The sequence below is a fragment of the Neomonachus schauinslandi genome, chromosome 5 (genome assembly GCF_002201575.2).
Source record: "Neomonachus schauinslandi chromosome 5, ASM220157v2, whole genome shotgun sequence".
Lineage (NCBI taxonomy): Eukaryota > Metazoa > Chordata > Mammalia > Carnivora > Phocidae > Neomonachus > Neomonachus schauinslandi.
Genome location: NC_058407.1, coordinates 166,990,968 through 167,012,919, shown reverse-complemented (window position 1 = coordinate 167,012,919; position 21,952 = coordinate 166,990,968). Strand labels below are relative to the sequence as shown.

At 59.4% G+C, this 21,952-nt stretch overlaps 1 protein-coding gene across 1 annotated transcript; it reads right to left on the bottom strand.

The window, feature by feature from the left end:
• Nucleotides 1-2,507: 2,507 nt before the first annotated feature.
• Nucleotides 2,508-21,365, bottom strand: MLXIPL (MLX interacting protein like). Its single transcript, XM_021700497.2, is given in 18 exon segments — nt 2,508-3,269; nt 3,565-3,694; nt 4,257-4,380; nt 4,460-4,587; nt 4,783-4,902; nt 4,994-5,109; nt 5,261-5,411; nt 5,486-5,553; nt 5,817-6,231; nt 6,233-6,364; nt 7,741-7,910; nt 11,179-11,259; nt 11,386-11,587; nt 12,109-12,153; nt 12,451-12,540; nt 12,709-12,791; nt 16,994-17,100; nt 21,010-21,365. Coding segments are annotated over 18 exon segments (2,574 nt in total). The 5' UTR covers nt 21,303-21,365; the 3' UTR covers nt 2,508-3,150.
• Nucleotides 21,366-21,952: the final 587 nt, after the last annotated feature.

Here is a 21,952-nt window from a genome sequence, read left to right as displayed (position 1 = left end):
ATCTGCCTTTGGCTCGGGTCATGATCCCGGGGTCCTGGGATCGAGCCCCGCATCGGGCTCCCTGCTCTGCGGGAAGCCTGTTTCTCCATCTGCTGTTCCCCCTGCTTATGCTCTCTCTCTCTCTCACTGTCAAATAAATAAAATCTTAAAAAAAAAAAAAAAAGAAATGATGAGTTCTGTTTTGGTTCCTTCGAGGTAAAGGGAGCTGTGAAACATCCAGAAGGGAGGGGTTAGGGTGGCAGTTGGATATGTGCTTTTGTAGCTCCAGGGGCAAAGCAGGGCAGATCCAGAAGAGTGGATCCTCGGCAGAGAGGCCAAAGGGAATGCTGTTACCTGGGGCTTGCCACAAAGTAAGAAGGAAGTGGGCCAGGAAGGGTCAGGTGGAAGAAGAGGCTCCCACAGCAGGCCCTGGGAAGGCACTGTCAGGGAGGAGGGAGAGCCTGGAGAGAATTCTGGATTCATGAGGAAAGGGTGGTTCTAGAATGAGGTCCAAGCTGGGGCGCCTGGGTGGCTAAGTTGGTTAGGCGTCTGCCTTCAGCTCAGGTCATGATCCCAGAGTCCTGGAACTGAGCCCCTCGCCAGGCTCCCTGCTCAGTGTGGGGCGGGGGGGCCGTCTGCTGCTCCCTCTCCTTCTGTCCCGCTGCTCGTGCTCTCTCTCTTAGATAAAATCTTAAAAAAAAATGAGATCCAAGGGCCCAGGGGAAGGCAGGAAGAGCACTGCAAATTTGGATTTGGCAATGAGGGAGTCAAGTGACCTTAGTAACAGCGAGTCAGTGTAGGGGTGAGGCTGGGGTGGAAGTGGGGAGGAGGAGACCAAAGATGGGGTGAGTGGGAGGGGAGGAGAGAGGGAGAGCAAGTACAGATAGCTCTCTCAAGGAAAAGTGGCATCTAGTGGGGGGACACAGGGTCAAGGGGGGTCAAGGGGATGTCTTATGGGGACCTTCCTGGGAGGGTGTGCATGGGGGAAAAACAGCAGAGCACACCGTTAGGATTTTTTTTTTTTTAAAGATTTTATTTATTTGACAGAGACACAGCCAGAGAGGGAACACAAGCAGGGGGAGTGGGAGAGGGAGAAGCAGGCTCCCCGCCGAGCAGGGAGCCCGATGTGGGGCTCGATCCCAGGACCCTGGGATCATGACCCGAGCCGGAGGCAGACGTTTAACGACTGAGCCACCCGGGTGCCCCCACCGTTAGGATTTTACCTCTCAGCCACTTCAAACCTTTGTCTGCAGCAACAGATAGCCCTCCAGGCCTGGGTGCACCTGTTCCCTGCACCGTAGAGAGAGCTGGGTAAAAGCAGAGACTAGAGTCAGACAGTAACCAAGCAGCCCTGGGCTAGTTAACCTCTCTGTGCCTCAACTTTTCATCTGTGAAATGGGGATTATAAATAATTACGCTAACTTTTTTTTTTTAATATTTTATTTATTTGATGGATAGCACAAGCAGGCAGAGAAGCAGGCAGAGGGAGACGGAGAGGCAGGCTCTCCACTGAGCAGGGAGCCCGACGCGGGGCTTGATCCCAGGACCCTGGGATCATGACCTGAGCTGAAGGCAGACGCTTAACAACTGAGCCAACCAGGCGCCCGTGATGACGCTTATAGAGTGCTTTATGCCAGTCACTGTTGTAAGTACTTTATATATATTTACCCTGAAATCCTCACAACTGGCCCTTAGAGGTAGATGTTAATATATAATAAGTGAGTTCATATACATACATAAAGTGCTTCAAATAGTGCTTGGCACAGAGTAAACATTAGATGAGTGTGTAGTTAGTATTGTTATCTGTGTTGTGATTCCACACAAATGAGGGGAAGTCAATGGCTACAGAAGCATCTGTGGAAGTCCTGAGATGTAAGAGGCTTGAATCAGCCCCATGAGGACAGGGATCCAGCAGCGAACAGAATCCCCAGCACCAAGACCATCGTCTGGTTTCCAGCGGGCCCTCAGAAAAGATTTGTTCAAAGCTCAATAAAAGAATCAATGAAATACTGGGGCCACTCACCCCAATTCCCCATCTGAAGTATCAGTTCCTTCTAAGACATCCCAACCAAGTGGCCGCCCCCCCTCCCGCTTGCACATCTCGCCTAATGGGGAGGTCACCACCCCCAGTGGCTGTTCTCCTTCTGGATGGTTCCAAAGGAGGGCCCTGTCCCTTCTACTCCTTGGCTTGGCTCTGCCCTCTTCCAGCTTGGAAGGTGGTAAGCCTTTCTGAACCTTTTCCTGGTCATGGAGAGAGGAATTCCAGGACGAGTGTCTGTCCTCTCTGACCAGGATGATAGCAACAGCTTAAAACTGACTTCCCTGCTTCTGTCCTTGCCCCACTGTGGCCTATTCTTGGCTTTGCACCCGGAGGGATTCTGTTAAGAACTTACATCTGACCTTGTCCCACCTCTACTCAAAACCTTCCAGTGGCTTCCAGCTCAGAGGAAAAGCTAAGGTCCTTTCAAGGCCACCTCCCACTGCCAGCTGGCTCTCTTTCCATCCCAGAGTGAGACACACTGACAGTCCCCAACAGTTTTTGGTTTTATTGGCAAGAATTCTTTACAAAATCCACACACACGCATCCACACGCACACAAGATGCCTGCCCCTGGTTTGGCTACCCCTCTGCCCTGCTCTCTCCTGGGATCAGACCTTCCTGGCCTCACCCAGGGATGCCATCCTGAAGCACCCCACCCCACACTGGGCAACCAGCGAAGGAGCAGAGAGTGGGAACCTCCTTTTCTGCCTGTGTCCTACCCGGGGGAGGCGGGAAGCAGGTGGGGGAGGCAAGGAAACAGGATCATCCCCCTTCCTCCTCCAAGCTCCCTGAGTTGCCAGCTTCAGCTCCAAGTGTCACAGCTGCTAAGGCCTTGGGATCATCATCTGGTTGAAGCTTCTCCAGCCCCATTTTGCAGACTGGAAAATGGAGGTCCCAAGAGTGAGCACGAGTCCCCCAGGTCACAGTGTTCGTCGCTGGTGGGGCAGCGACTAGAACGTAGCTCTTCCTGGCTTTCAGGAGGTGGAAGAGATTTGGGCCCTGCCAGACCCTCAGGCAAGGGGACAGCCAGGGCCTGGGGCAGGAAGGGAGTGCCCAGAAGTTGTCCCTGGAGCCCACGTCCAGGGAAAGCAGCCCCGGGGCCGCTGAGTGAGTGGCAGTGTCTGGCCAGCACTATAAAGGTTTACCAAGGGTGCCCTCTGTGACCGCCCGTGTGGCCTGCTCAGGTATACAGCCTGGATCTGTCAGGATGCTCGTAGATGTGCTCAGCTGGCGGAGAGAGTTCAAGACAGCTGGGGAAAGAGAATGGGAGAGAGAGAGAGGGAGAGATACCTCCTGGGGTCCAGGCCCTTCCTCCAGATGCTGAAGACGAAGGGATGAGGGAGAGATACTAGCTGGCAGGACCGTCAGCCCTTCTCAGGACTCTGTCTGCAGGTGTCCTGGAGGCCGGAGGACCATCCAAGGTACGTGGTGGGATGGCCAAAACTTTAGGCTATTCTGAAAGCAGGCTGGACCTCTGGTCTGAGCAGAGTGGACCTTCCTGGACATTCCTGGACATTCTGGTGGGCAGGGGGGTGGCTCACGTACTTGGCCGGAGAGCGGGCAGGGAGCAGTACTGGTCCAGCCAAGCCAGGGAGGTCTGGCGGAGGCTCTGCAAGCTTGCAGTGGACACCATCCCGTTGAAGGACTCGAACAGAGGCCGAATGAGGACGCTGAACTGGGCTCAGGTCAAGGAGCAGGCCTGTTGATCAGCCAGGACCCTCACCCAGCTCATGTGCAGCCCTGACATCTGGCCCAAACCCCGGGAAGGTCCCGGCCACGGTGGCACCTTGAACTTGGAGGCCTCCCACTGCAGCCACCCTCCCATCCTGCCACAGCCTGCCCGGCCCCTCTATGCCATCTTCTGGGCTACGCTATCCCTTGTCCCTGAGCTTCCTGTCCCAGCTCAGCCAAGAGCTTGACCAGGTAAGGGAGTGAGAGATTCCACGTCTTCTTCAGGAGCCACCCCGCTCACGCGACTCAGACTTGAGGTTCTCCCAAACTCCCCTTGGGACATTCTGTGGGCAGGGCTGTGGTCCCCTCACCCAGGGGCTCCTCCCTCAGTTTCCCTCTGCTCCCAGCGAATCACTGGGTACTCCTGCCGGCTAAGATGCCACGGGCCTGGAAGGAGGGGGCAGAACCTGTGTCCCTTCCCCTGGGTGCAGCTCAGAGCCCCTGCCTGGCCTGTCTGGCTGCCGCGCTCCCCCCACCCCCACCTCCCACCGGCCGAGGGAGGATACCACCCAGAACTTCCAGTTGTGCAGCGTCCGGGTACGGACATAGTCGTCAAACATGTCTCGCATCTGGTCGAAACGCTGGTGTGTGATGGGCACCCCAGTAGCAGGCAGCTGCTGCTGGCACAGGCTGGGGGCAGGGGGCCGGTCAGGGCTGGGGAGTCGCGCAGCATGCCCCTGGCCCCAGCGCCCACAGGCCCCCCGCCTACTTAATGGCAGCGTTGAGCTCCTCGATCTGGTCCCGTAGCTTCTGGGCCTCCTCCTGCAAGGCCGCGCGCTCCTGCTGCAGCATGGCGATGTACTCGGCTGTCTTCTGCAGCGTGGTTGCTTTGCTCACCTGCAGGCATCACCAGGGTGGGCTCAGGTGCTGGAGGTGGCCCCACTCTGGGGCCCACTGAGGCACTGGGTGGGAGGAGGAAACTGGGTGTCCAGAGGGTCCTGAGATTTGGTCTTGAGCGGGGCAGGGGGTGGGGGGTGGGGTCGACAAAGGAGCCCTGCGGTTCTGGGGTGCCGGCCTGGGCTGGGGGCTCACCTTGAGGCTGGGCTGGGCGCTGAGTGTGCTCACCAGCCCGTGCAGGGTGTCAAACCCCAGCTTGATGTTGAAGCGCCGCTTCTGCTCTGCAGAGATGTGGGTGATGCGCCGGTTCTCAGTCTTGGGGGGCAGACAGTGGGGTGAGCCTAGGAAGGAGCATGGAAGGGCCTAGGGGTAGCAAACAGATCTCGGGGTGAGGGAAAGGTGCCACCTTGTTGTTGTCTGGACGGCCCCGGCTTAGGATGGGTTGAGGGGGAGAGACGCAGACACTCAGAGTCCCCGGGCCCCGCATGGAGCTGAGCTCCCCAGACAGCCGCCGCTCACCACCTGTGGCAGGGACAGACAGACCCACAGAGAGACCGACACAGGGGAGAGGGTCCCATTGCCCTGTCCCTCTCATCCTGGCCTCAGATGTAGTCCCCCCTTCTTCCTTCCCCTCCACCCCCTGGAGTCCCCCAAGCCCTGCAAGCCTCTTTACCGCTGTGCGCTGGGGGCGAGAGCCGCTCCGCTTTGGGGACAATCAGGGGCCTGGGAGGGGCCAGTGTGGCCGGGCCTGGAGGTGGCTGGGGCGGTGTGGGGGCCGGGGTCGGGGGTAGAAAGGTGCAGGGGAATTCAGGGGCCGTCTCCTGCTGGAGTGGAGAAGGGTGGAGAGTTGGGGTGAAGCCCTGGGTCCCCCCTCACCTCCCAGTGCCCGCCATCTTACCGGGGACCCTGAGGGCCGGAGGAGGGTGCTGGACACAAGTGCTGGTTCCAGGGTCTGCTCGGGCTTCGCTGTGCATGGGCAGAAGTGTGAGGGCCACTGGGGCCAGCCTCAACCCCCTCATTTCCAAAGACCCCCTCCCTCCCCTCCAAAAAAGCCCACTCCCCTTTTGCGTTCAGGGCCCATGTCCCCAGTTCCTCCCCACTTCTCCACCCCCCCCCAGCTGAGCCTGAGCCTGCCCCTTAAACCTTCACCCTCTACTCCCATAGGCTCCCCTCTTCCACATCTGAGGTCCCCACCTTCCCCTCTGTGGACCCGGTTCTCCCCATCTCACCTGCTGTGAGCAGCTGCGTGAGGCAGGGGTTGCTGCCCCCGGCAGTGACGGTGGGGTTGGCAATGGCAGGGGCCAAAGTCGGGGGGCTGGGCTTCCGCCCTCTAGGGGATGGGGTGGGGGGCCTGCCTCTGGGCCGCATGCCTTGGGGCACTGTGAAGTGGGGCCCAAATGTGGGCTCCAGATACCCTGAGGGCAGAAGGTCTATGGGGAAGGGGCCAGGGGCCGGGCCTGGACCCGGCTGTGGGGTGGGTGGGAAGGCAGTGGGAGCAGGCAGTGGGGACACTCCTGGGCCCTGGGGGACAGTGGAGAAGGGGAATCTGGGAGAGAAGAGAGGCTCTTCCGGCAGCAGAGCAGGGGGAGGAGCCATGGGAGGGAAGGTGGGGGGGGGGCCGGGGCCCTGGGCGGGGCCCCTGGGGAGGGGGGGGGTTTGGGGGGGGGGGGGGGGGGACTGGCAGAGGTGGGAGCTTGGGCTTGGGGTCTTCAGGAAGGAGGAAATCAGAGTTCAGGAAGGCACTGGAGTCCAGGGGGCCAGGGCAGCTGCTCCGGGCCTGCTTGGGGGACAGACAGAGCAGGGGAGAGAGCTGGTCTTGGCAGCCACCCCGGCAGCCTCTTGACCTGGCTGAGCTCCGGACTGGGCACTGGGAGAGATAGAAGAAATGATCCCTGCTGTCCCTCCCCCCACCCACACCCACACACCAAGGGAAACTGCAGTCTAATGAGGGGAGGGATTGGAACACACGTATGCACAAATTAGGCGTGAGAAAGAGTATCAGTCTTCCTGCCCATCTTTTCATTTGCCAGATTAATTATTCCGTCCAGCCACCAATCCATCCACTAACCCATCCGTCCTCCATTCACCTATTTGTTAGCTCTCACCTGCGAACTAACTCATCCACCCATCTCTCCACCAGCCCACCAGTTATTGGCCCATTCACCAATCTATCTGACCGTCTCTACTTCATTCATCCATCAACCCATCCATAATCCTCTACCTATCCACCATCTGTTCACTGACCAGCCACTTCTTCAGCCACCAGCCTATTCATTGACCCACCAAACTATCCATCTACAAATCCATCTACAGCCCATCCATCCAACCGACCACTCACCTACCCATGTGGACACCAACCCATGTAAGCAACCACCCTCAACTACAACCCATCTATCCATTCACCAACACACCCCTCCATCTACACACTCACTCACTGGCTCATTAGCTCAGTCATTGGGCAACGATTTAGCCAGTGCTGCTCAGGTGCTTGAACTGTGCCAGGTAAGCCTGAGCAAGGCTTAGTTAGCTCTTTCAGCGAGGAGCTCGCTGTCTAGTTGAAGAGACCTCTCAACAATGAACTACAAGAGTGCCTGAACAGTCTGAGGACAGAAGGAAAAGGCGTCTGACAGAGCAGCAGGGAGGCGACCTCCAAATTGAGCCTGCGGCTGCGGGTTCCTCATCCAAAATGGCAGCTTCACCGTGTCCTAAACACTCACACTGAGCTTCCTGTCTCCGTGTGCTCCTTTGTGCTTCTCCTCTCATCTGGCTTGCCCTCTATCAGTCTCTTCTTCTGTCCAAACCCAACCCATTCACTAAGCCCAGAACCTCCCCTCCTCCAGGAAGCCTTCCATAAGCAACCCGGTCCTGGGTGGTGTCCTCCTCCATGCCCTCCCCTCTCCACTGCCCCTCCCCCCACCCCCGGCCGCTGCCCTCAGCCTCCCCTCTATAACCACCTGGTCCAGTTCTGCTTCACAAGGGTCCTTCCTCCTGAGCTGAATTGCTCCCTCTCAGAGGGCAGAGATGGGGTCTCTCTCCCCCTCCAGTCCCTCTCAGTCGACCAGGCACAGGACTGGGTACTCGGGAATCACCCTACCTCCCAGACAGGGGCAGGTGAGCTAGGCAGGGCTGAGTGGGGTGGGGGCGGGAGCTCACCTGCAGGCGGTTATGCCCTGAGAGGTGGGTCACACCCGACGAAGCAGGGGGCACCTCTGAGCCCAAGATCCCACTGCTGAAGAAAGGGTCAGCCATGGGGCCAAAGCTGGGGGGCTCCGGGAAGTGTGAGGGCGTGGGCGTCGGTGGGGGGCGGTGGCTGGTGAAGAAATCTGTAATTCAGACATACAAGGCGGTGGCAGTTAGGGATAAGGCCAGGCGTGGCTGGAAGCAGTGGGAGGAGAGTGGGCCTCGTGCCCAGTCCCCAGGCTGGGCTGGCCTGGCTGGCAGTGAGATCAGGGGGAGGCGGGCGGGGGGGGCTTCTACAGGAGATTGTGAAATTGGGAGAGTTTCTGTCTCACTCAGGGGAAGCAGCAACAGAGGTTCGGGTGGGATGGGCCTGCACCCTGGACAGCAGAGGCCGGGTCGGGGTGTGAGTAGAACCCCGGGAAATAGTCCTCCCACCGACCTTACACTTGGCTCATGGGGTCCCCTTCCCCATCCCAGGCCCAGGCCCTCCCCTCTCCCCCTCCTGCTACCAACTCTGCTGGGGCCATAGAAAGGGGCAGGGTAATAGAGCCCGCCAGTGAGGGAAAGGGGTGAGGTGCACGGGGCGGAGGTCTGGGATAGGGAAGAGCCCCAGGGTGATGGGAGTTCAAGGGGTGAGCTGGAGGTGAGATGGGTCAGGAGGTCAGTGGGTCTGGGACAAGTTGGTTTGTTGGAAGGTCAAGTGGGGCCTCAAAAGTAGAGCCCGGGAGTGGGGTGAAGGACTAAGGGGGTCATAGCAGGGGTCAGAGGGTGGGCTCAGAGTGGGGGCAGGGGTGGGGGGGGCTGGAAAGCCTCAAAGAGCTGGCCGGGAGGGGGCAGCCAGATTGTCTGAGGTGCGGGTTGTGTAAGCCCCAGGCTATTCTGGTTTTGGGAAGCAGCTGCCTGTGGCCTAACCACATCCCGGGCCTGGGCGCCACCCGCCCACCCGCTCCCTTCCGGGCACCTTTCTCTGACCCTGACCAGCCTTCGGTCTGAACCAGCTCCCAAGGCCTCTTGGTCTGGCCTGACCCAGCCACACAAGGCCCATCCAAGACCCTGGCTCCCCAGCCAGGGAAGCTGGTCAGGCCTCTCTCCCAAAGGCCACCTTGAAGGAGACCCAGGAACGGGACAGATAAGCCCACACCCAACCCGGAGCCTGATGGAGTTAAACTTTGTATGTGCATCTTATGTGAGTCTGGTGCCCATGTGTCACTGGAAGGTTGTCGCTCTGTGGGTGTCAGCGTGTGGTCTCATGCAGGATCCATCTCTGCTATGTGTCCCCGTGTCTGTAGCTCCGTCTGAGTCCGTGTGTGCCTACCTTGATGTGAGGCCCTCTGCAGGCGCACGTCGGCTCTGTGCCCGGGTGTGTGTGTTTGTGTGTGTGTTTGTGTGTGAGCTTGCACGCGCTCATGTGGGTCTTTCTTGACCACCTGATCAGAAAGGATCTTCTTGTCCTACTGCCTCCCTTTAACCGAGGGACTGGGTGGCAGAGGGTGAGTGGTCACTGATCCTCTATCCCCCCAGCCCCGAGAGACTGTGGGCCTCATCACTAGGCCCCTTGAGGCCTAGGCTCTAGAACGAGCCACGTAGGGGGCCTGTTCCCCGCTCACTGCTGCTGCCTCCTCCCCAGTGCTCTGCAGGGCTCATGGGGTACCGAGCCCAGTCACCACCACCCCCCCTGCCATAGTTTGCCCTCAACTGTCCCTTCCCCCTTGAGAGAAGTTGCTTTGTAGCCCTAGCCGGCCACCCACGGAGCCCTAGTCCCCCCCAGCTTCTGTCCCCCCATTGATCTATATCCCCTCCCTGAGACCCTCTCCTACTCCAATCCCCCTCCCCTTCCTTGAACACTCCTCCCCAAGCCCCCTCCCTCGGTAGAGTTCCGGTCCCGTCCCTGGGTTTCCTCTCAAGTGAGGAGCCCTGGGGGACAATCGAGGCAGTAGCCCTGGTGGCCTTGGTGCTCCCGGCCCTCCCTGTGTGTGCAGCGCCAGGGGGCCACACTAGCCACCTCCTCTGCATCACCCACATCCCCTACCTTTGGTTGCCCATGCTCACCGCCCCCCAGCAGCCACCCTGGATTGAAAGAAGTGGCTTCCTAGCCCCCAATTTGGCGGAGTCCGGGCAAGAAGCGGTTTCCTACCTGTGGCGGGGGTACGTGTGCCCAGACAGGACCACTGCCCTCCCAGACTGGTCTGCTCCCTGGGCTCTGCCATCAACACTTCTGCCCCCACGGCCCCCACCCTGCCCAGGGCTGAGGCAGGGGTGGGGGTGGTTCCTCATTCCCTGGTGCCCGCCCCACCTCTTGACTGACAGGCCAGGACCCTATGAAGAAGAAGCGGAGGGGTCATGGGAACTAAGCCTTTATCCCAGAAACCCCCTTCCTACCCCCTGGGCCTGGGCTGAGACAGGCCAAGCCTCTATGGCTACCCGACCCCTAACAGGGTCCAGAGTCCCCTGTTCGTATGATTGTCGGGGACAGTCTCCAGGATCTAAGCTAAGTAAAGGAAGCAATGTCAGGCAGAGTCTATTGTGAAAACAAAAAGAGACATTTGTCCGCAGGTGCTCATGCAGACACGGGTATCTCCGGGAGGACACAAGAAACCAGTGACCTAGCAGCCCTAGGGTCAGGGAGAGGGAGGCACAGAAACACATTACTAAAAAAATAAAAAATAAAAGAGATAAAAAAATAAAAATGCTTTACAAGATATAATTCCTGGGATTTTCTTAAAAACCACTAAGGAAGGAGAAGTGGGTGAGGCCTCCATGAAACCAGATCGGTCAAGGGTTGATACATATTGAAGTCGGTGATGGTTACAGGAGGCTTCAGTGAACCACTCTCTCTCTCTCTCTGTGTATGTTTGGAATGTTCTTTTTTATTTATTTAAAGATTTTATTTGTTTATATTTATTTGAGAGAGAGAGAGAGAGAGAGCACGACTGGGGGGAGGGGCAGAGGGAGAAGGAGAAGCAGACTCTCCGAGCTGAGCAGGGAGCCCGAGGTGGGGCTCGATCCCAGGACCCCAGGATCATGACCTGAGCCCAAGGCACACGCTTAACCGACTGAGCCACCCAGGCGCCCCTGGAATGTTCTTTAATAGTTTTTAAAGGGAATTATGTAAATAATAAACGGGCCCAAACAAATCAAAGTCCCTTTCTCTCCTGAGATTCCCAACATCCCCTACTTTCCTGGGCCCTGGCGCCTGCTCAGGTGCCCAGTCTGGCCCTGCTCTCACCTGAGGCCACGTCAATTGCATCCCAAGTCCGGACAAAGGGAGACCAGGAAGGGCCCTCAGAAATCACTTAGACCATCTGTCCTCCCGGAGGCGCCTGGGATGGACCTGAGGGCCCGTGGTCATCCGGGGACTTTCCTCACGCTGGCCCGGCCTACAACCCCACCCAACAGGGGGCGCTGCCTCACCTGAGATCTCCATGAAGTCGTCCAGGCTGGGCTGCAGGGGCGTCAGGTCCGGCTGGATCATGTCAGCATTGCCCACGTAGGCTGGAGGGGGCAGGGGTGCCATCAGGAGCGGCAGGCGGGGTGGAGTGGGGGCCGCCCATCCCCTGGCCACCCTCCCTTGGCCGCCCAGATTCTCGCAGGCCTCGCTTTCCAGGTGCAGGCCCTTACCGTCCTCAGGGGGCAGCTGCAGGGGCGCGGAGCTGGGCTGCGTCATGGTGAAGAGCGTGTCGGAGATGTCGGACAAAAAGCAATCGAGGTCCAGCAGCTGCCGCCCGCTGGGCTCCTCCTCCGGGCCCCCCAGCAGCACGGGCACCACGCTCGAGAAGAGCTGCTCGCACCATCGCTCTGGTGGCTGCCAACCCCCTTCCGCCTAGGGAGACAGAGCCTTCAGCAGCCACGAGAGGGACACAGGGGTCCCCCACTGCCCCTCGCCCTTCCGTATGGCCCACGCCTGGGGGATGAGGTGGTCAGCAGGTCGGGAGCCTGTGTGTGCACGGCCCTCCTCACCTCTCTCTGGAGGACCCAGTTTGCTGCCTGGAAGGCCTATGGCCACCCCACTGGCCTCTGACAACTGCCCCCAGCAGACAGAGCTGGGTGGCCTGCTGAACAGATAAGGGTCCCCTTCCTGGCCCCTATACTTTTTTCCTGCCCGGAACCCCAGTTCTTGGGGACTTCTGTTCCCCCCATGCCTCCCACCACTTGCTGGGCTAACCGGAAGGCTTGGGGTCTTCCCACCGCTGCGCTCAAAGGCTCCCCCTCCTCCGGGGAGAATGGCTCGATCAATAGAGGACAGCGGCCACACCCACTGCCTTCGTGACCCACCGTCGCCCGGCCACCGCCTTACCCACCTAGAGGGAAGCTGTCAGTTCTCTGGGTCCCGGGAGCACCCACCTGCTTTGGGGTCAGGAGGTCCCCTTCCCTGCTGGATTTACGGAGCTGCAGGAACACACAGTGGTGGACACTGGATCGCCTGTCCCTCTTCCATCAGTGCCCGCCAAGGCCTCCCCTACTCACAAGCTCCCCCGGACGAAAGGGCTCCCCATTTCCCCTCAGGAGCTCCTCCGCGCTGGGAGGTAAGGAGGCGGCGAGGAGACTCTGGGCCACACGGTGGCGCTGTCAGCCTGGATCTCAACGGCAGGCGGGGTGGGGCGGTCGAGGGGAGTCCCGCCCCGGCTCTTCCAAGAGAGGCAGTGGTCCGCAGCCCCCCGGACCCCCCTCCCTCCCACCACTGACCCGTTTCTTGTAGTAGATGCGCCACTTGTGGTACTCGCGCATCACCACCTCGATGCGCCGCTTCCAGTAATTGCCCTCCAGGACCACGGCCTGGGGAGGACCAGGAGGGGGCTCAGTGAGACCGCGGGCACTGACCCCCAGCCCTCACCCAATCCGCGCCTGGGCCAGCCCCTCCTGCCCCGCGCCGGGAGAGACCCGAGGGAGGGGCCGGGCTCGGCAGGGAGGCAGGCAGGCCGGGAGGGCCCGCCGCTCAGCTACCTCTGGTTTCCGGTGCTCATCAGCCTCAGGCCCCTGCAGGGGGGTCACGAAGCCACACACGGGGCTCTTCCTCTGCTCCACATCTGAGAGAAGGGGGCCAGGTCAGGGGGGTACCGGGCGCCTTCACCTCCCGCCCCAAGGGGACTGGGACTCAAGTGCCACACTATGAAATCCTGCTTGGCTTCTGATGCTTAGAGAAGTGCCACCTCCTCCAGGAAGCCTTCCTGCCTGCTCCAGCACCCCCAGAGCCCCCTCTTTTACGGGACCCTGTGAAAGGAACCTCCCACACCTCCTCTGCCTCCCTTGGGAGCCCAGTAGGTGTTCAGGCAACACTTGCTGAATGGGATTGTGGGACCACAGGAAGTGAGCTGCTCCAAGAAGGCCAGACTGGCAGGCCAGGGCCTGGAGCCCTTGGTCTCCTGCCTCAGGCTCCTCGGCACTGCCCAATCTGATGCCACAGAACCACCCCTTGTCCTCTCAGGCCACCTAGCTGAGCCCTTTCTCCACCTCCTCCACTCCCTTCCCTATCTCCAGTCCAATCTCTCCCTCCCCAGGCTCCTTCTTCGGGGCCCATAAACACATTTCAGGCTCCCCTTTACCTCCCAAACTTTCCCTTCCTTTGCTACCCCAACAAGCTAATCTTCTTCCCTTTCACCCCTCTGCTTTGCCCCCAGTTCTAGAATAGTTGTCATCAGCACCTCCACTCCATGCCTCCTGGTCTCCTCTTCACTTCCTGTGACCCAGCACCTGCCCCCACTGCTCGACCAAGGCCCTTACCCTCCCTGGACCCAACCTCTTGGACCTCAATGCAGAGCACCCCCTCCTCCCTCGGCCAGGGAACCTACCCTTTGTTCTCCTGCCTCCTTGACTATTTTCACTGGCCCTTCTGCGAGGCGTGCCCCCAAACCCCTCTCATCTTGCCCCTTTCCAGCTGCAGATATTTTTCACCTGCCCATAGAATCTCTGTCAGGATGTCCCAAAACTTGGGGGGGGGGGGGGGGGAATTAAAAAAAAAAAAAAAAAAGGATGTCCCAAAACTTGACCGTCTCAGATGTTTGGAAACGTCCTTCCCAAGCCTGTGCATCCTCTGGACAGCCAACACTGCCCCCCACAGAAACTGCCCATCTACCCCCAGCATTCCTCTCTAAGGGTGAACTAATCATCTCACTCCTGTCTCACTCCCGAGGATATGTGGCATTTCTGCCACTGTCCCCTCCCCTCCATATTCTTAGTCACACACACCCCCCCCACCGGGGGTCTAGTGACCTCCTTCACAGGCCCCACCTTGAAGCCAAACAGCTTCCCCCCCCCCCCCCCACCCCCCCCCCGGGTTTTATTCTTCACGGAATGCCTTTCCCTTCCCTCCTCTGCCTCACCCACATCTGCCCACCCGTCAGGAGAGCCCAGGGCAGTCCCTCTTCCAGGAAGCCCTCTCTCCTCTGAAACCCTGCAGTCTTATCTGCCTGGCTCTCCACTTGGCCTTGGCCATTTCTCTGCATGCTGTCCTCCCTGCTAGGAGTAAAAGTAGGAGCTGTTGCCCTTTAGCCTCAAATCCCTGAATCTGGCAGAGAGCTTGGCACACAGTAGGGCTTTCGGACCCTGGGACCCCCATGCAGTGACTTTTCCCGCCTCAGTCCTCAGCAAACTTCCTCTGGGACAATTAACAGACAAGGGGGACCACCCAAACATGAAATTATCGGGATCTTCAGCCTCATTTACAAAGTTCTGTCCTAAAGGACAGTCTCCAAAACGATCCCCATGGGATTAGGGAAGAGGTTTGTCCTGCTGGCTGAGCGTGGCTTGGAAAACAAAGGGATGGGCCCCTGGGTGTGTGAACTCCCAGGGGGTGAGAGTAAGGAGGGTCTCAAAGAGTAGCTGCCCTGGGTTCCCAGATGAGGACATGAGCACTAGGGTCCCCAGAGGGTCAGGTCTGAGCAGGCCTGGCTGGACCTTCCCTCCCCCACCCCGGGGACCCTGTGCTCTAGACAGAAGGGCAGTGACCATGTGGCTCCTGGGGCTGGAGCGGGCTTTATTTAACACCGTTAAGTTCATCCATTCAGGAAGCCACCTAGCCCCTTGCACCTGAGCTGGGACAGATGCTGGGACAGGAAATCCGCAGGCGAATCAGAGCACTCACAGCTTAGTTGGAGAGATAAGGAAAGCACACACGTAACATGAGCTAATGCAAGGTGGGGAGCCCGCCCATGAGAAGTGCACAGTGCTCTGGGAGCTCAGAGGACACCAAGATGATTTGGGGGTGTTAGAAAGGAGGGGAACTTGGAGGCCAGGAGCCTGCAGAGGGGTGGCAGGTACAAAGGGGATGAGCCAGGCAGCCCTCCAGCTGTTCCCCCCTCCCTTTCCTGAAGCCCACCTTCAAACCCTCAGTGCTCGGGGAGAAGGGGTGTGCCATGTGCTGTTGCTATTATCACGATAACATTATCACCTTCGGGGAGCCGTTGTGTGTGTCAGGCCCTGTGCTGAGATATGAATGATCTCACTAAAAACTCACAGCAAGCCTCAGAGCAGCACCTACCGTTATTCTCTCTCTACAGATGAGTGATCCTTATCTAGGGAGACTAGAGACTTTCCCAAGGTCACACAGCTTGGTGGGAAGGGGCATCCTAGAACTTGACCCAACCCCCCTCTCTGTCTGACACAGAACCCAGGTGCTTCCAGCAACTCAGGCAATAGCCAGAGACCAGGGTCTGCCTGTCTGGGTGAGGACCCTGGGTAGCATCAGCAATTTCTTCTGCAGAGAAGGGTTTGCATCCCATCCAGCTGTGTGGGGGAAGGGCAGAGAGAGCGGGGCGGTGGGGAAAGTGGCAGTGACTCCCTCTGGCCTATCAGCCTCCTGGTTAGGGTAGGTCCTGGTCCTACGTGTTCTCAGGTGAGCCATCCTACCTGTTCTCAGGTGAGGACTGGAAGCCAGCCAGCTGGGAGCAGCGAAAGGAGCTCTGGGCTCAGAGTAGGAGAGCCCTGGACTTCCAGCCAGTCACAGCTCTGTTCCTTTTATGCTCCATGACCCTGAACAAGTTACTGGCCTTCTGGGCCTTACTTGCTCATCCATAAAATGGGGGTAATAATACCTATCTGCCAGGGTTGCCAGGAAGCCTCGAATAAGATGGTTTATGAAGTACTGGGCACCAGAGATAAATGGAAACCAGAAAACCCTCCCTCTCTCTGCTTGGATGGAATCCAGGGGACCAGGACAGAGAACACTGAATATGTTCCCTCCTGGGCTGTGTGTTCCCAGCTCAGGGTAGCTTTTGATCCTGTAGCAGGACTTGGCTGCACCGGACGAGGTCCCAACCCAGGGTGGACTGGTCTGAGGCTGCTCAGCCTCGGCTGTTTTGCCATGGAGGGTGGGTGGGTCTCAAATCCCAAAATGAATGACCGTGACCTTCTCAAGGGCATATCAGATTCACCCATCATGGGGGCTCCTGGGTGGCTCAGATGGTTAAGCGTCTGCCTTCGGCTCGGGTCCTGGGAACGAACCCCACATCGGGCTCCTGGCTCGGCGGGGAGCCTGCTTCTCCCTCTCCGTCTGCCTCTCCCCCTGCTCATGCTCTCTCTCTCTCTCTCTCTCTGTATCTCTGTGTCTCAAATGAATAAATAAAATCTTAAAAAAAAAAAAAAAGATTCACCCATCATTTATTCAGCACCAGCTTTGCTCCGGGCCCATTCATACTTGTTATCCCCAGGCCAGCCAGGAAAAGTAGGACTGTTGGCCTTATTAGGAAACAGATTCAGAGACGTTAGTCACACAGCCTGCGGTTCCACAGCCAGCAAGGGCAGAGACTGGGGAGGTAAGCAGCTCTGGGCAACTCCCAAGTCTGCAGCCCCCTCCACTCTACCACATGGCCTCTCTGGGTGCCGCACTGCCCCCCCAGACTCCATGCGGGTACCTGCTGGCGGTTCAGTAAGGACTTCAGAAAGGCTGGGGGAGACCCAGGCAAGATCCTTATTTTCTCCCCTTTGCGACGCGATGCCACTGGCCCGGACAGCATCTAGCACCTCTTTCCACCCTGCCATGTGAGGCACTGACTAGGCTGATGGAATGCAGAAAGGGTCTTGAACTGCCCTCCAAATCTCTGCCCACCTTAGGACTTCCAAGGGGTGACCGCTGCTGTGCCTAGCGGTCCCTGTGGAGAGCACCCTTTGGAACGCGTTCCCCTAGACCCTCTGGGGGTCAGATGCTGGTGCTGGCCCCTAAGGGCCATGGGGGTTTCCTGGGTGCCCCCCACTTACAGCCCCCCTGCTGGTGAGGCCCGTGGTGCCCACTCACACTGGATGTACCAGGCCCTCCAGATGGCGTTGTTGAGGCGGATCTTGTCTCTGCAAAGCAGCTTGAGGCCTTTGAAATTCTTCCACTTGGGAGACACCAGCTTGCCACTGTCAGAGGGAGAGGGCTGGGTCAGGGGGGGTTGCTCCTGCAGGGCTGGCTCCCCACTCTTGCCATGCACTGGGTATTCATCCATGCTGGGCCATCTGAGGGTCTCCTCCCCAACCCCGAAAATCCTGCTCCTCACTCTAACCTGCCTGAAATTCCTACCCTGAGAGTCAGACCTTCAGAATAGGTCCTTGCTAGGGGCCCCTGTGTTCTCTGGCCGGAGCTGCTCATTCACCCACCGCCAGAACTAAAGCCAGGGCTGAAACCTGTTTGTCAGCTCCGTCCTAAAGACAATAATGCCGGTGGCCCCACAGACATCTGTCTGTAGGCCCGCTAGGGCGGGTTCTCAGACCCATTTCTTACAGAAGGCAACTGAGCGTCAGAAAGGTGAAGGGACATTCCCAAGGCCACATGGTGGAGATTCATTCAGGCCCTATGGCTTTCTCTCCACCAGTCTCACTGGCCCCCTTTGGCCCCTAGGGGATGGGGAAGGTGTTCCTGGGTGGGGGGAAGTGGCCTCCAAGCAACCAGCCTCTGTCTTTTCACTGCCCTTCTGGCGCCTGCCCACTCCGGAATCCCAGGATGGCGATCTGGGCTGAGCTGGAAAGGTGTGCCCCTTCTCAGGGGTGTGTGCAAGACAATAGCCATCGGGCTCCAAAGGAAGGCAGCTGGGATGGTGGAGTGGTGGGCACGTGCCGTGGGGAAGCAGCACCCTGATCCCGACCCCTAATCCTGACCCTAATCCTAGCCGTCAATCAAATCCACGAGATGGAAGGGCCTTACACAGACAGGTAAGGGGCTTGACTCTCAAGGTCAAGATGTGCCAAGGCAGTAAGGACTTCAGAAAGGCTGGGGGAGACCCAGGCCAGATCCTTATTTTCTCCCCTTTGCGATGTGACGCCACTGGCCCGGACAGCATCTAGCAACTCTTACAGGCCAAGTCAACCACCCCTAAGGAGCTGACCCAGGAAGTCAAGATGCTCAGGGTTCAGACCCCCACTGGCTCCCCTCTTCTCCCTCCATCCTCATGGTCCACAAGCCAGGGCTGTATACCAGTCCCTTCTGGCCCACCTTCTCCAACCCTTGCTCACATGGGAAGCTGAGGCCCCAAGGCTGAGTTTTTCAGAACCCCAGGCCCGCTTTCTTCCAAGGCTTCTCCCTCATCTTGGGGGTAAGAGGTGGGTGAGTGGCAATCTGACTACTACAGCCCCTTAGGTGCATGGGTCACTGGGTCCCCTCTCTTCTCTGGTCTCCAAGCTCCTGTGTTTGTTTTGGGATAGGGAGTGGGGAGGACTGCCACCCCAGGGTACCATCGGCCTCATTACCCAAATAGAGTACATAGCCCATGCTTGCTGGCTGGCCCCCTCCCTCCTAAGTTAGATAAACACCATCTGTCCAGTAGGGAGACAGGGATGGGGTACACTGATACGTCCCGGGCCAGCTTCTTCTGTGGCACCTGGGGGGGACTCCTGAGTTCGTTGCCCCTGCCGGTATCCCAGCAACCTCCCAGCCCGCTCTGGTCACCCAGTTCCCCACGCCCAGCCTGCCTGCCCTCCCTCCGTTTCCCAGCTGAGGCTATGATGTGTGTGGCCAAGGCGGTGCTCAAGGAGATGAGACCGTGACAACATCCAAGCCTAGGAGGAAAGCATTTTGTCTGTGTCGGGCTTGTTGGCTGGGAGGGGAGGCGAGGGGCCCAGCCGGGAGCAAAAAGCCTGGTACTAGGGTTCAAGGGCTTCTTATGACCAATAGAAAGTCTGGGAATCTTGGGGATGGGTTGGAGAAAACCTAGGACTCTTAGTTCAGCGCGACCGACCCCCCATCCGCTCTCCCATCCCCAATCTACCTTATAGGAATTCCCCAAGAGTCTCTCTGACAGAGTCCTCCTTGCTGTCTCCCAGAGGCCATGCTTTCCATAGCTAGCCAGCTCTGACCTTGAACGAGTGTTTTCTTGGAACTTCCAGCACCTGTCTCCCTGGGGCTTCCACCTACAGAATCGTGAACTGTGGGCCTCCTCCTAGAAGGGAAGTTCTCCCTCTTTCCACACTGCCCTGCTGAGGATGAAAGCCGGCCAGGCAGCCACAGGCTGTCCTTCCGGTCAAGCACCTCTGGACCCCTTGCCTTGCTGTCCTTTCCCATCCAGTCACTCTCTCAGGTCACCCTGGCTTCCCCAATACTCTCCCTTCCAGGGGACCCCTATAATCAGGGGTATTCAAGGGCTAAAACACTGTCCCAGTCTGAACCTCAGATTTTTCCTCCATCGAAGAGGGGGAAGCCAAAGTCTCCTCTAGTACTGAACCACCTCCATTCCTGGCACTTGGGCCCCGACAGAGACAGAATATTCTGGGTGTTTAGGGAGAAAGCACAGCCCTCTCCTCCCCAGCTCGCCTGGGTCACATCAGATTCTAGTCAGCCTCTTAGTGGGGGCAGTTCTTGGAGTGTGCCCTAGCCCCAATCTTGCCCCTACCCCCGAACCCCTCCCTTTGGCCACCCATGGTTTGAGGTTGGATGGGATGTGGTATAGAGCAGGAAGCTAAAGTTGGGAGCAGGTGAGAAATGGGGTGCCCTGGGAGAGTCTGGGGAGGAGGGGTGCCCACATCCGGTGTACCAAGACCTTAAATGCCCTCTCCCAGTCTGTCCCATGATGTCCCAGGAGGCGGGCGGGGGGGGGGGGGGGAGGGAAGAAAGGGACGGGAATTTGAACTTTCCACATCGGTCTGGCGCCCTGGACGATCAGGTTGCAACATGACCTGGGCCCGGGGCCAGAGCATGTGGGCCAAGGTTACATCGCCTCCAGCCAATGGGGTCTCGGCTAGGCTGCCGCGGTTGGGGGTGGGCAACACCCCCGCAATCCCCACCGCAGCTCCGGCTCCTGGTCCTCGAGGGCCGTTCTGTATCCAGTGGTTCTCAGAAGGGGAGGAGGCGCCGCAGAGGAAGAGGAATATTTGCACAGAGAAAAGATCAAGGCCGGCCCATCCCCCTTTCCCCTCTATGGTTTTCAGTTGATAATTTATCCCGGCCCCTCCGCTCCTGGGAACTTTGCTCCAGGGCACTGGGCCAGAACCCGGGTTCGCGCCCTCCCCTAGGACACAGGCGTGGGGCTAGGGCCGGGCGCGGTCCTTGCGCTCTGCGACGCGCCGAGCAAGGGTCCCAGGCAGCGTTAGGCGCTCAGCCTCGGGTGGGTGGCGACCGGGGTAGGCGAACCCAGGCCTCCAGGGCACCAACCCCCACGCGGCGTTCTGCACCCCCTGCCGGGCGACCGCTGGGAAACTCTGCCAGCTCCCCCCCTTCCCCCGTCCGCCCGCGGCACCCTTCTCTCGCCACCCTGGATCTAGCAGGTCAAGAACAGGTGTCCCGGCAATTGGGGAGTGCAGGGTGGAGGAGAGACTGGGTTTCGAACGACGTTGGCTATGAGTCCGGACAATCATGGGCGTGAGGAGTGTCGCCAGGGCGCAGGACTGGCGTGGGTCTGGGCCGGGTCTGCTGGGGAGGGAGCGGAGGGCTGAGGTGGTCTGGTGGATTGGCCCCCAGAGTGGAGGGTGGGGATAGCTTAGGGTCCTGGGAGCGCGAAGGATGCCCTGGCATTTCTTTGGGGGCAGAGGAGTCGGGACGGGGAGAGGGGCCCGCGGTGGGCCTATGGCGGTCAAGGTGGAGGGCAGGCGGTCCGCGCCCTAAGGAGGGAGTGAAGGTGGCGAGCAACGGGAACCTGGAGGTGCGCACTCCAGGCGGAGGCCGGTGGGCTGGCCCCGGGCGGGAGGACGCTCGGGGCCGGGGCAGAGGGGTGTCCAGGATGTGGTCGGAGTCTCCGAGAGCAGCCGGGGACCAAAGTTTGGGGCCGGGTCGGGTGTCCGGGGCCCCAGCGCGTGGTCCCGCCACGGAGGGTCTAGGCTGTCGGGCCCCGGAGCCGCCCTCACCTGTAGGCCAGGCTCATGCACTCGAAGAGGCGGGTGAGGGTGGGGTCGATGCTGCGCGGCCCGAAGTCTGCGGGCCCCATGGGCCCCTCCTGGTCGCGCCGCCGGGTCAGCGAGTCGCTGTGCGGCGACGACACCATGAAGTGACCGCTGTGGATGACCTGCGAGCGGAGCAGCCCGCTCGCGCTGCGCCGGGTACTCGGGTCCTCCGAGTCTGTGTCTGAGTCCGAGTCTTGGCTGGGGACGACCCGCGGGCCGTGCAAGCCCGCGGCCAGACCCTCCAACGCCCCGGCCATGGCTTTAGTCGCCGCCGCCTCGCCCCGGCTCGGTGGAGCCACCCGCGCGGTTCGCTAGGCTCGACTGGCCTCATTAGCATGATCCCGCCCCTCCGCCGCCAAGAGGCCGTTCGAGGGGCGGGGCCTCCGGGGCGGGGCGGGCTTAAATTAGCATAATCAGGGTGTTAAATATGAGCGTCGGCGTCCGCGAGCTCCTTGCGGGTCTGGAGTTTGGAAGAGGAAGGGGTTCTCATCTCCCCTCCCGCCTTTCCTTTTGTGGTGCCCCTACTTCGCCCGAAAGGGGTCTCAAGAAGAGTTGACTATCAGTCGTTCACACCTGAGCCTGAAAGCACCTCAGTGCCTGGGGTTCCTTGCTTCCAGGGACGCCCCCCTGTGAAGCCCCTCACCTAACTACACCCCTCCCTCCCTGCTCTCTTTGATCTCTCGGCTCACATTCACCCCCTCTCAGTCCTGCACACAGCTGGAAGCACCCACCTCTCAGAAGTCTTGTGCGTCCTGGCCCACAGGTAAGTCTCAGCACCCCCAGTTGCCATAATGATCATCACTACACCTGCACAGAGGCCCCAGAGGGTTAATGAGTGTGAATCCAGTGCTGATGGCTGACAGCTGGCAAGGTGGAGCCTTGGTCACCCTCCCCTGGACATCCCCCA